Raw genomic sequence first — 11,530 nt, forward strand, 5'->3', positions numbered from 1 at the left:
TCAGGTCCGGTAGGGAGGACCATAGAGACGAGCGCCGGGCTAGAGAGGCCCGGGGAGCGGGCGCCCCCAAGCCCACGGGAGGAAGCGCAGGCCCTGGGAAAGGAGGACCACAGCCCCCACACTTGTCCTCTGTAAGAGAGTGGTGGCGTCAGTGCTTCATCGTGGCACAGCACCTTTAACTTTCCAAAGAGCTTTGCTGGCTCTCGATTTCATTCCCTGACTGCCATCAATCCAGGCACTGGAGAGGGAGAGGAACGCACGGTGTTGATTACATTTTACCGATGGGAACACTGAGCTCACAGAAGTCAACCAGCAAGTTTTCAGCAAATTCCTTCCTGGAATCCATCCAGATCTCTTGCCTCTTGGTCGGGAGGAAGGATCCTAATAACACCGTGCACTAGAAGTTCAGCCCAACTTTGTCCCTGACCTGTTAACCTGACTGCTTCCAGGTTTTGTTCCAGTTCATCTGGACTCTTAATCGCCTTTCTCCCCCAAAGTATCCTTTGTGGGTGGGGCTTCACTTTGGGGTCTTTTCTGCTTCTGACCCTTCCCAATAGTTCAACCCCACCCCTCTGTCTGGAGGATAGGGAACCCCTACTCAAACCCTCATTATCCCTCCGTCTGATTGGGCCCAAGCCAAGCACAGCACTAGGCACTGGGTGAGAAGAGACCCAACTGCTTTCAGTCACATCAGAACACTGAAGAGGAGATGGTTGAAACCCAGTTTATTAGACCAGAGGCATGCGTCACCCAGAGAGCCCCGCCTGCTCGTCCCTGTCCCCGTCCGGTGGCACACTGCTTGGCCTTGCTACTGCTTCCCTGTGGGCAGTTCTAGTCTCTACACAATTCCTAGGAACCAAGAGTTCCCAAAGAGCTCCCAACTTTACTCTCCAGCTCCAGGCCGATACACAGGTGACCTGCTCACGCCACAGAGTCTGTCCTAGGGTTGCGACCAAGAGACAGCAGGCAGAAAAGGCTAGGAATGGGTTGGGGCTCAGGCCCCCTCCCTTACTTGTCTCTTGTAAAGGGACAGAGGGGACGACCAGCCCAGCTTTCAACTCCAGCTCTAGGCCTATCACTTCCCTCCCACTACCAAATCCCACCTCAGTAGGAAAGCCCAGTGTGGGGCTTGAGATCAGGTGAGGAGAGGGGGTTGGGCAGCCCTGAGGAGGGAAAGGCAGCCACTGACTGAGGGCCTCTCCTGCTGGTCAGCACCCCACTACCCTAACAGAGTCACCCACCCCCAGCTCCCTTTCATCTGTCCACATCCTGGCTGCCAGCTTGGGAGGAATTCCCTTGTCTTGGTGTTCAGAGCAACCTTGTCTCCTGGGGGTAGGGGCTAGCTCTGTGAACAACCCCTTCTCTGGGGAGGCAGCAGTCAGCCAGGCAAAGGGCAGTGGGTTGGCGGAGCGGGGGCAGAAATGTTAAGACTGCAGGGAGGGCAGAGGGTGCCTGGGTCAGAGGGGGTGAGGGTGGGGGGGGGCGAGGCTAGAAAGAGGCAGAACTTGTGATTCACAGCTTCCTTTATGTTGCCACCGAGACAGTGCGAAGGTTACAATGCGCGTGTCGTCTCCTTGTGCTTCTCAGAGGGATGTGTGTACACAGTACAGACACCAGGGGAGAGAGTCCAACTCTTTATACAGGCGAAGGCATTCATAGACCGGGGTGGGGTGGGGTGTGGGGTGTCGGGGTTGGGGGGGCGGGGGTGGACTGGGGTGGGCAAAGAGACACAGAAGGGGGCTTTGGGGGTTGGGGGTAGTTCTCAGAGACAAGAAGGGAGGGGGTGGAGACAGACAAGGCTGGGGGGAAAGTATATACAGAGATATAGCAATATAGAGTCTGTATCATATAGAAATAGAAAATGCAGATGAGGTTGTTGAGAAGCAAATGGAGTTGGGGAAGAGGACTCAGAGGAGTTCCATAAGAAAATTTATGGATGTGGCCCTCTGCTGGGGCCCCTGGGAGAGTGACCAGTGAGGCTAGGCACCAGTGCCCCTCTCCCTGAGCTGGAAACCAACCAGCGGGATCTGTTCTGGGAAGGTCAAGGGTGGAGGTGGGGGGCTGCCTCTTGGGATTTCTCTCCAGCAGCTATGGTTCTGGGGTGAGGGTGCGCTTGTATGTATCAGGATGTGGCCTACAGCACCAGGGCCACACCCTGTCCCCATCTCTCCTTCTGGGGTAGGGGGGCAATCTCCCCACCCAACCCCCCTAAGGACTCCACATGTTGTGAGGGGAATGGGGTCTTAGTTCCTGCCGGAACACTTGGGGTTGGGGGGGTGGTCACTGGGCTGAGAGGGTCTCTTAAGGCTGGGGAAGCCCCCCCACTAGCCCTCCCCCTCAAGTACATTCTCTGGTTTGGGGCAAAATGACCAACCCTGGAAATCCCCCCTCGACCCCCGCTGGGAGGGGCTTTGGTGACTGGAGGCAGCAATGTAGGCGGTGAGACTCAGACAGGAGAGAAGAGGGTTCAGGCAGGGAGCTGGGGGAGGCAGCATGGGGCGGAGGGGGCGGCCTGAGGTCCCTTGCCCCGTATCTCTTTTTAGTGTCTCTTTTAGATGAGTTTTGTTAGAAACAAAAAGAATGGGACTGAGGCCGGGAGAAGACTCCTTTCTCACCACAGACAAGAGAAAAGGACAGCCTAGCAGCGGGAGGCTGCCCTGGGAGTTGGGTGAGTCCCTAGGGCAGATGGGGGCAGCGGGGGGTCCCCCTTGCTCTCCTCGTCCTCCCCATCTAGGCCTTTGGTTCATCAGCCTGCGGGGCTCAGCAGGTAAAGTCTTCGAACGTGCCTCGGGCCGGATGGTGAGGTAGGATGTTGGCCCCGTACGTCATCCCGGCCGGATGGCCCCGGAGGCTCTCGCACGGGTTCTAGGGAAAGCACAGGGCACAGGGCACGGGCTGGTCACCGGAGGGGGCGCTGGAGCGGGGGGCCAATGGGAGCCCGAGATGGGGCGCTGGGGGAGGGGTGGGGCCTTAGGTTCCCTCACGTGTCTCTTGACGTCATCTAGACTGAGGGCCACGCCCTTGTCCGCACTGCTCCTTTTGGCTTCCTTCTGGCACTTCCCTCGCCGGCACAGCTTGTGCTTAATGACCTGAATGGGTGGGGGCAGGGCGGGGTGAGCGGCCCGAGACCTCCAGAGGCCCCGCCCCGCCCCGCGGCCCCGCCCCCTCACCTCGTAGGCGTAGTCAAAAAGCTCCAGCACTGTCAGGATGCTGGCGCCAATGAACAGCCCCATCTGACCCCCGATGTCACCTGCAGGCGGGCGGGGGAGGTCGGTGAGGGGAGGACCTGGCAGGGTTCACCGGGTCAGGGACGGGTTTGGGGAGGTCGTCTGCGCCAGGGGACTGACAACCTTCGCACAGAAGGAGCGCAAAGCCAGCTTCTGGCCGATTTCTGTCTTCTTGTTTTTCCTTTGCCTACGTTTCTCTGCATGTTTCTACTTTTCTAGAATGAACGGGTATTATTTTAGAAGTAAAAAAGGCTAGTTTACAAAATATCCGAGCCCTCTCACTGCTTGGCCGGATTTCAGGGGCCTGTGAAATAGTCCTCACGGCCACCCCCAGCCCAGTTGCCCACAGGCTGATCTAAGAGCAAACTCAGCCTCCTCTCCTTCCTCCCCACATAGGAATAGCAGGCTTTGGGGACAGTCTCCTAGAGGTGGCTGGGGTGCGGGGAGGAAGAAGATACCATGTCACAGGGCAGAGCACCCGCTTTTCGCAGTGGGAAGTCCGGCCACGGCCATGGCCTGGGAAGGGGCGAGGTGCCCTCAGCCACTCACCCAGGAGCCCTGCAATCTCATAGGCCTTCTTCTGTTCGATGGTCTCATAGTTGAGGACTTCAAAGAAAATGTCCAGCACCAGAATGTTCTCCCTGCAGCGGGGTTGGTGGGGGTAGTGGGGGGAGACTGGGTTCAAGTCATATATCGACCCCTACTGGCAGCAGGCCTCTCTGAGCCTCGGTTTCCACCGCTGTGACGTGCGGTGCTCACGGGAGATACCCGCTTTGCAGGGCTGTTAGATGCGATGCTATAGCACAAAGACGTGGTGCCCACTGGGAAGTGTGAGGGATCCCTGATCCTGAGGTGAGGATGAGGGTGAGGATGAAGACAGAAGCAAGCAGGGAGAGGGCAAGGGCGAGAGGGGTCTTCCCCCAGCTTCTGCCTCGTTCTTCCCAGTAAGCCCCTGCTGCTCCCATCTCTCTGGGCCTTACTTCCTCTTGCTGACTGCTCCCGCCCTGCCCTCCCCCCAGCAATCCCCTCCAGCGCCCCAGCTGAAGGTCCCCGCTGGGCGATGTACTTACCCGATGTACTGCTCAGACTTGTTGAACTTCTTGGCCAGGTACTTGGCGGAGGCCTTGCTGGGGATCTTGACCATGGACAGCTCCTTGCCGTAGCGGGTCAGGTTGCAGGGCATTTCACACACGCAGTACTCCTGGTCCTTCTCCACCAGGAAGTCTGTGCCCCAGCCAGGCGGGAGGCGCCCCTTGAGTGGCACCCTTCGGGCACCACCTTCCCAACAGCACATCCTGGCCTTGCCCCAGGCCCCCTCCCCAACCCGCATCCCCTTTCCTTCCCTGTGCCCACCCATCATCCTCCCTCTCCCAGTTTATCCTTGATCTCCCTGCTCTCAGAGTAAACCGGCATAGGCACAGATGCAGATGATGAGGGAGGGGAGAACCCCGCCCAGGTGACCCCACGAATCTTTCGGGGGGGGGTGGGGCTTCTGGAAATGCTGTGTCCAGCCGCCAAAGCAAGCACGGGGGAGGGGGACGCTTGGTCCGGGGGCCGATCTGAAGACCAGGTACACCAGGCCTGCTCCTCCCCCACCCCACCGCCCCTGTCTGTTCAGGGCAGGGGCACTCACCCAGCGCGGGGTCTGCACACTCCTTGTACTGCTCTGGCGTGCAGTATGGGGCATCCCCTACAAAGAAAGAACAGCGGTGCGCTCGGGGTGGAGGTGAATGAGATCTCGTGGTGGCATAGTGGTTACAAGTTGGGCTGGTAACCATAAAGTCAGCAGTTCAAAACCACCAGGGGATCCTCGGGATCCTCGGTAGGAAGATGGGCTTTCGGCTCTAATAAAGAGTGATAGTCTTGGAAACCCACAGGGAACAGTTTTCCCCCTTTCTCTGGGGCCACTATGAGTGGCAGTGAGATTTCAGTGGTGGCAGTACCAAAAGCCTAGATGGTTGGAAACTGGCAGAGGGTGAAAGGTAGGACTAGCCGGCTCCCAGCCTTCCTTGGAGTTGACCCCGCCCCAGCCCCCATCCATCCCTCCTGGACCTTTCCCACCCTCCCTTTGGATCCAGACCCTCCCTGCTACAGGCAGGAATTGAGGTCAGAGCAACAAGGGCCAGATGGGCAGGCAAACGGGACCAGAGACTGGGTGGGAAGAACCAGCTGGCCTGGCTTCAGGTCTGGGAGGAAGCTGATCAGGGGCGGGGCAGGCCCCAGGTTGGTGCTTGCACGAGGAGCGCTGTGACCTGACCTGGCATGTGTACCATGCGACAGTTGCAATTCTCCACCAGGTAGCGCGTCTCACAGTCAATGCGGCAGGCGGTGATGCTGTAGGAGTCGAAGAAATCCAAGTCCATGGTAACAGCTTTGCAGGTGCCCCAGGGCGGGGGCAGGTAGATGAGCTGCTGGGAGAGCCAGGGAGCTGGGTGTGTGTGTGAGGAGGGTAGTCACCTTGATGTGCTTCTCTGAGAAGACTCAGAGCTCCGGAGTCCCGCCCCTTCTCCCTCTGCAAGATTCCAAGGCCTCAGAGTTGACCGTAGATCACCCATGTTGCTGACAAGCCAGGTGGCCTCCCCAGCCTGGTCTCGCGCACGAGCGCACGCCCCTCCCGTTTCTGACCGCCCACCCCACCCTCAAGGTACCTCCACCCCCTACGGGCCTCCACCCCTACAGCTCCTGCTGGCCTCTCACCCGTTGCTCCTGACAGGCCACGAAGGTCTGGAAGCCTGGAGCCACGCCAAAGCCCAGCTGATCGATAAAAGGAGGCTCATCCTGACTGTGGATCTGCACTTTGATGCCTGCCTCGAAGGATGTCTCATCTGTGGGAATTCAGGAGGGTGAGGGGTGGGGGGCGGGCTCCAGGGAGATGCAGACCCCTAGGAACAGTTCTAGTCTGTCCTGTAGGGACATTGTGAGTCGCAGTCGACTCAATGGCATGAGTTTTGAGTCTCCTTCAGAGCTGGGGGCAGCCTACATTTCCTGGGAACAAGCACTGCAAACACTGGGTGGGGGTGGGGAGTTCTCTAGGGTCCTAGGCCACCCTAGCCTCCTTCTGGGTCCAACAGCACCCCGAGTCCTAGCCTAATCTGGAGTCTATTATACATCTGGGGGTTCACATTCTTTGTTGCAGATAGTCAATGTCTCAGACTCTCTCCATCTCTCTCCCTCCCTTTTCCCCTATCTCTCTCCCTCTCTTTATCTCTGCCCCAAGGCACCTGTGACCAGACAGACAGCAGGCAGGCTGAGAAGAGAGGGAGTTATTTATAGAGCTAGTGGCGGCCACTGAGGGAGAAGGATGGCTGGTTACCTTGGAGAGCAACTGAGCCAGGAAGGGGGAGCCAGAGAGCTGCCAGTGTGGACAGCAGGTAGAGTTGGAGGAAGTGGCAAGATGCAGAGAGGAAAGGAGAAGCGCCTGAGCCCTGCTTGCCACAGTCCCCACAGTGGAGCCCAGGAGGGTCGTGGCTGAGGCTAGGGCCTCGAGCCACAAGAAAGGGGGTCCCTGAGGAGGATGACGTACCAGTCTCTCCCCACACGGGCAGGTACTCGTCCTGCTGAATGTCCAGCATGATCTCCAGCCCGTTGCCCGTCCCACCCTTCATGGTCTTCAGTCGTGGCCGCCCATCTCGGCCTGAGTTGAATGTGTAGCATTTTCCATACCTTGTGAAGACCTGTGTGCGAGGGGTGGGGGTTGGGGGTGCAGAGTGGAGAGCCTGAAGTCCTGCCAGCACTCCCTACCACGTAGCGCCCTCCCTACCCCCGACCCCCAGCTACTGGAACCCTCAAATCCTTCCCCAAACGATTTCTCCTGTGCAGCACTGTCTCCACGTACCTCCTCTCCCTGATTCCCACCTTGGCAGGCCCTGACTGACGTAAGCCCTGAAAACTGGCCCCTGTGGGGTGCATCGCCTCAGTGCCTTCACCACGTGCCGAGCATCCCAGGGGTTTGGCCAGTGGGAGGGGATCCAAGGGTTGGGGAGAGGTTGAGGTTGAGGTTGGGGCTGACCCTGCTCTGCCAACAGATCCCACCAGGAGGCTTTCCTCCACCGCACACAAGGCTGGAGCCGGAGGTAACCATTTCCCGTTACCGCCAGTGCCTCAGCCTCCCTCGTGGGTGTCCTTCACCCTCCCTGTTCAAGTCTTTTCATGGAAAGAGCTGAGTGCAGGAGCCCTGGTGGTGTAGTGGTGATGTGTTGGGTTGCTAACCATAAGATCAGCAGTTCAAGACCAGGGTCCTCTGAGGGAGAAAGATGAGGCTTACCACTCAGAGGGGCAGTTCCGCCCTGTGCTATAGGATCACTAGGAGTTGGCATGGACTGGATGGCAGTGAGTTATCTGAGGGCCAGCTTTTCCCTTGCAGGGACCCTGACACACATGCCTCCTTTCCCAAGAGCCTATCATTTCTGGACCCCCTGCTCCCTCCTTGGACCCTTCCCCACAGGCCCAAGTTCATGGGACCTTCTGAATCATCTCACCTCACCTCTTTTCCTGGAGTTTACCCCATGTCCTCTTATCCCAGGGCTACCCCCCAAGCAAGCTCAGCCTTCTGGTCCCCTGCAGCCTCTAGCCCTGATATTCACCATCGTCCCACAGTCACTGGAGCCCCGAAGCCGACCCAGGTGTCATGCCAAGAACCAGCCCTGAATTCCAGCACCATTTCAAGCAGCACTTAGGTCTGACCCACCCCCTACTAGCAGCACACATGCTCAGAGGGAGGGACTGAGGCTTTAAAGGTCCCCAGCCCTGGGGCAGCCTCCTCATTGCTCTCCAGCCCCATGCCGCCCCCCCCCTCTGTGCAGCCCCGCCACAGTCCTGCCACCACGCAACCCAGAGAAACTCTACAGCTTTCCACCATGTTCCAAGTTCCCACAGGCAGAGCATATGAGTGGGGGGGGCCTGGACACACGATGAGTTCAGACACAGCCCAGAGAACCAGAGCCAGTTTCAGGGGAGGCCCAAGGAGGTGGGGTGAGCAAGGGGCAGCTAGGAAATAGGCTTTGCCCCTCCCCCTGCTAGAGCAGCATACACCCCCCACCCCACCCCCAGTGGCTCTCCTGACCAGAGATATCCTGGTCGCCCCCATTTTGTGAGTCAAGTCCAGAGACAAGCCTGAGAGATGACTCCGAGGTCTTCAACTGCCTGGCCACACGACCAGGTCTCATGGTGCCCAGCCACAGGCTCCAGGCTGCCCTCCCCCTCCCCCAGCTTTGCACCTCCCCTGGGACTTGAGTGGTGAAGCCCCTGGGAGCTTTAATAGAGGGCTGTGCTCTGGAGCGGAGGTTTGCTGCTGCCACCTGATGGCTGTGGGTGAGAAGTGTCAGCTGTACAGCCCGCGGCCCCCCGTGTAACCAGCCTGGGGGAGGTGGGGATCTAGGGGAGTCCTGTTGTCCTACTCAGACAGGCACTCGAGCAAACACACACACACACACACCAGGGGAAAAGGAGCCTGGGGGAGTCCACACAGGAAGAATCAGTAAGGATTGGTGCCCTATTGTGGGAGCTGCTATTGGCCATGCCAACAAGGGGTAGAGTGAGAGGAAGGTGGGGGCTGCTGCCCTGGCCCCTCTACCACTGACCAGATGGCACCCACTCAGCTCCAATCCATGGGGAAGTAGCTAAGTAGCTAATGGCTGGTCCAGCGTGGACTCCTCCCAAACAGATCAGAGGTTGAGTCAGAGGCAAGAAAGGTTCTGGGACCCCCACTGGGAGTCCGAGAAGTCTGGAGATGGGCAGGAGCAGTTGGGGAGAGTCAGGGAACGCCCAGAGTCACCAGCCAGCAGCAGCTAACTACCAACCAGTACGGAGGCATCTCCAAGGTCCAGTCGGGAGGGCAGCGCTGTGGTACACCTGAGCCTGGCAGTCTAGCTCCTTTGGCTCCTGGGCCAGCTGTGGCCCAGGCTGCTCCTAGACATGTCACCAAGGGCGTGGAGGCCAGGGCAGCTGGGGGAGGGTGGCGTTGTCCCCAGTTCCCTGGGAGGAGCCATGGTGGGCACCCTTGGGTGCTGTGTAGGACATGGGCCCCCCACTCACCACCGAGAAGTTGTGAGGGCCACAGGGCCCCCCGCAGTATGAACAATAGAGCAGCATGTCCTCCAGCCGGTGGCAGGAGCGGTTGTAGAATCGGTGCAGGTTAAAGGGCTCCCCTGAGAAGGCCTCCGGCCCTGGGGGGGCAAGGGGCACCCCAGGGTCATCACTTTCGTCCAGCCCCAGCATGGGAGCCAGGTAGAGCAGGTCGGGGTAGCTGAGCTGAGACAGCCGCACGGTATTGGTGTTGCACAGGGTGACCGCTGGGAAGGCTAGCTCCGTGGTGGCCACCTCGTCCAGCAGCGTCACGTGCGGGTAGCTGAGGTAATAAGCAACGCGGTCGCCTACCTGGATGAGGAAGGCACCCAGTGCCAGGACAAAGGCCACCGCCCACAGGGCCTGCCTCAGCCCAGGACCCCCCTCCACGAAGACATGGCTGGCACCGTGGAGGGTGCAGCTGTTGGCAAAAGCCACCAAGTCCACAGGCAGCGCCCCCTCGCTGGCTGCCTCCTTCGCCACTTCTTTGTCCTTCTCCTCGTCTTCCTCCTCTTCAGACCCCCAGTTATCCCGATCCTGCTGCTGGCGGGGACGCCAACCATCTCCCAAGGGCCCCGGGGCCTCCTCTCCAGAGGAGAAGGATAGAGAGCAGAAGATTTGGATGGGCATCTTCTCCCAGGGCAGGGGGAGAGGCTCTGGGGAGGGGAGGGGGCCCCAGGCAGGCAGGGTCTGCCGGGTCCCTGCTCCGGCTGGCCGGCCGTCCTTCCTCACCTGGACCTTGGCTGGCAATGTGGCCGGCTGGCTGGTAGGGGCGGGGCGTGGAGAGGAGGCCCAGCGCCCTGCCAGCAAGGGCGGGCTGCTGGCTGCTGAATAATTGATGCAGAGAGAGGGAGGCTGCTGGGAGGAGGGGGCCCGGAGCCCCTTTCTTGTCCCAGGCTCCAGCAGGACAGCCAGGGCTGAGCACAGAATGGAAAACCTGGAGGCCAGAGGGGTCCAGCATAGGCTTCCGTGCCCACTCCCAGGGTGACCTCCCACCCCAACTCTCCTCACTGCCCACATTCGTTCCCTCCTCCAACCCCAGGGACCCCCTGACTCTCTCCTGGCCCAGTTAGCCCTCTGGGTGATCCAGAGCCCCCTATACCTTGCAGGCACTCTCTCAGATCCCATGACCCCCATTGGTCTGGCTCTCCTGTGGGTCATTTACTCTGTAGCCCCCCTCTAAGGGTCTCAGTGACCCCAGCCAGTTCCCATCCAATCACCTTCCAGACCCCAGTGGATTCCCCTCAGACCCCAACTCCCCTGTAATTGACTCTCCATCAGGGACTAGCTAGTCCATGATGCCCACAGGCCCCCCTCCTCCCTCCTCTGACCCCCAGCTCTCAGCTACAGCTCTGAGCCCTCCCTACCCTTCCCCCATGCTGAGCTGCACTTAGGTCATCTCCCTCCTCGGCCACTCCCCCCGTCCTGTCTGTGGCTTGTGGGGCGGCCCAGGTCCATTAACAGAGGTCTCTCGCTGACCACAGACCCATTTATGGCCGGTTCCCGGCACTAGGGGGAGGGCCTCCGTCTTGTCTCTTGCAGCTGAAAAGCTTCCTGGCAGCTTCCCACTGCTTCTCAGGGCCTGCTCACCTGTACCCCAACAGTCCAAGGGAGGAGTTCAAGGAATTCTCCCCCAGTGTGAGGAAAAAGCTGGCATCGGAGAGGGAGAGATTTGGGGGGCGGGGGGCCCCCCGCGGTGCCAGGGATGCTAGGTCAGGTGAGGAATTCTGGGAATCAATCGAGGGTCACCCCAAACCCTTAGCCTCACTGCCCCTCACACCCTCAGTCTTGAAGCTTCCTCTACTTCTAATTTTCCTCCCTGCCAACCCAGGCCCCCTGGCTCTGATTACTCAGGGCCACTGGTTGAGGAACTTGAACCACCAGCCAAGTCTCCAGGGCTGAGAAGGTGACCTAAGTGGGGGCGGGGGAGGTGAAAAGGCTTAACCCTTCCTCTGCAGGACCAGAGCAGGGGTCAGGTGGCTGGACAGCCAGGTCCCCTGAGGTGTCTTCATTCCTCTCCTGCCCACAGCCCTGCAGGGTCCCTCTCTTGCCCAAAGTTCCCATACACCCTCCCTCGTGCCTCCAGGTGCACACAGAGCCCCCGGAGGGTGCTGGGGGTGGCAGAGAGGGCACCAGGTAATAACAGGATGGGCAGAGGTAGGACCATCTCTCTTTGCCACCAGGGACACAGAGGCCCCAGAAGAAGAAGACTCGGAGAGCCAGTTCTCCCCAAGTCTGCC

The 11,530-nt window shown here is 59.7% G+C and overlaps 1 protein-coding gene across 3 annotated transcripts in view; it reads right to left on the reverse strand.

Moving 5' to 3' along the window:
* Nucleotides 1-1,718: 1,718 nt before the first annotated feature.
* Nucleotides 1,719-11,530, reverse strand: part of ASIC1 (acid sensing ion channel subunit 1) — a 22,995-nt gene continuing 13,183 nt past the window's right edge. The window contains exons 1-10 of one of the 3 annotated variants that reach the window (XM_004711396.2): nucleotides 9,261-9,920; nucleotides 6,751-6,901; nucleotides 5,925-6,052; nucleotides 5,485-5,635; nucleotides 4,861-4,917; nucleotides 4,298-4,451; nucleotides 3,777-3,868; nucleotides 3,171-3,250; nucleotides 2,985-3,089; nucleotides 1,719-2,865 (exon numbers count right to left, since the gene is read on the reverse strand). In XM_004711396.2, the coding sequence (XP_004711453.1) occupies nucleotides 2,761-2,865; nucleotides 2,985-3,089; nucleotides 3,171-3,250; nucleotides 3,777-3,868; nucleotides 4,298-4,451; nucleotides 4,861-4,917; nucleotides 5,485-5,635; nucleotides 5,925-6,052; nucleotides 6,751-6,901; nucleotides 9,261-9,920 (1,683 nt within the window). In that variant the 3' untranslated portion in view covers nucleotides 1,719-2,760. Of the gene's footprint in view, nucleotides 2,866-2,984; nucleotides 3,090-3,170; nucleotides 3,251-3,776; nucleotides 3,869-4,297; nucleotides 4,452-4,860; nucleotides 4,918-5,484; nucleotides 5,639-5,924; nucleotides 6,053-6,750; nucleotides 6,902-9,260; nucleotides 9,921-11,530 lie in introns of those variants that run through there. The other 2 variants (XM_004711397.2, XM_045287341.1) reach the window with 2 other exon arrangements.

Source organism: Echinops telfairi, unplaced genomic scaffold, assembly GCF_000313985.2.
Source record: "Echinops telfairi isolate 266 unplaced genomic scaffold, ASM31398v2 ScPeMD7_12;HRSCAF=54, whole genome shotgun sequence".
Lineage (NCBI taxonomy): Eukaryota > Metazoa > Chordata > Mammalia > Afrosoricida > Tenrecidae > Echinops > Echinops telfairi.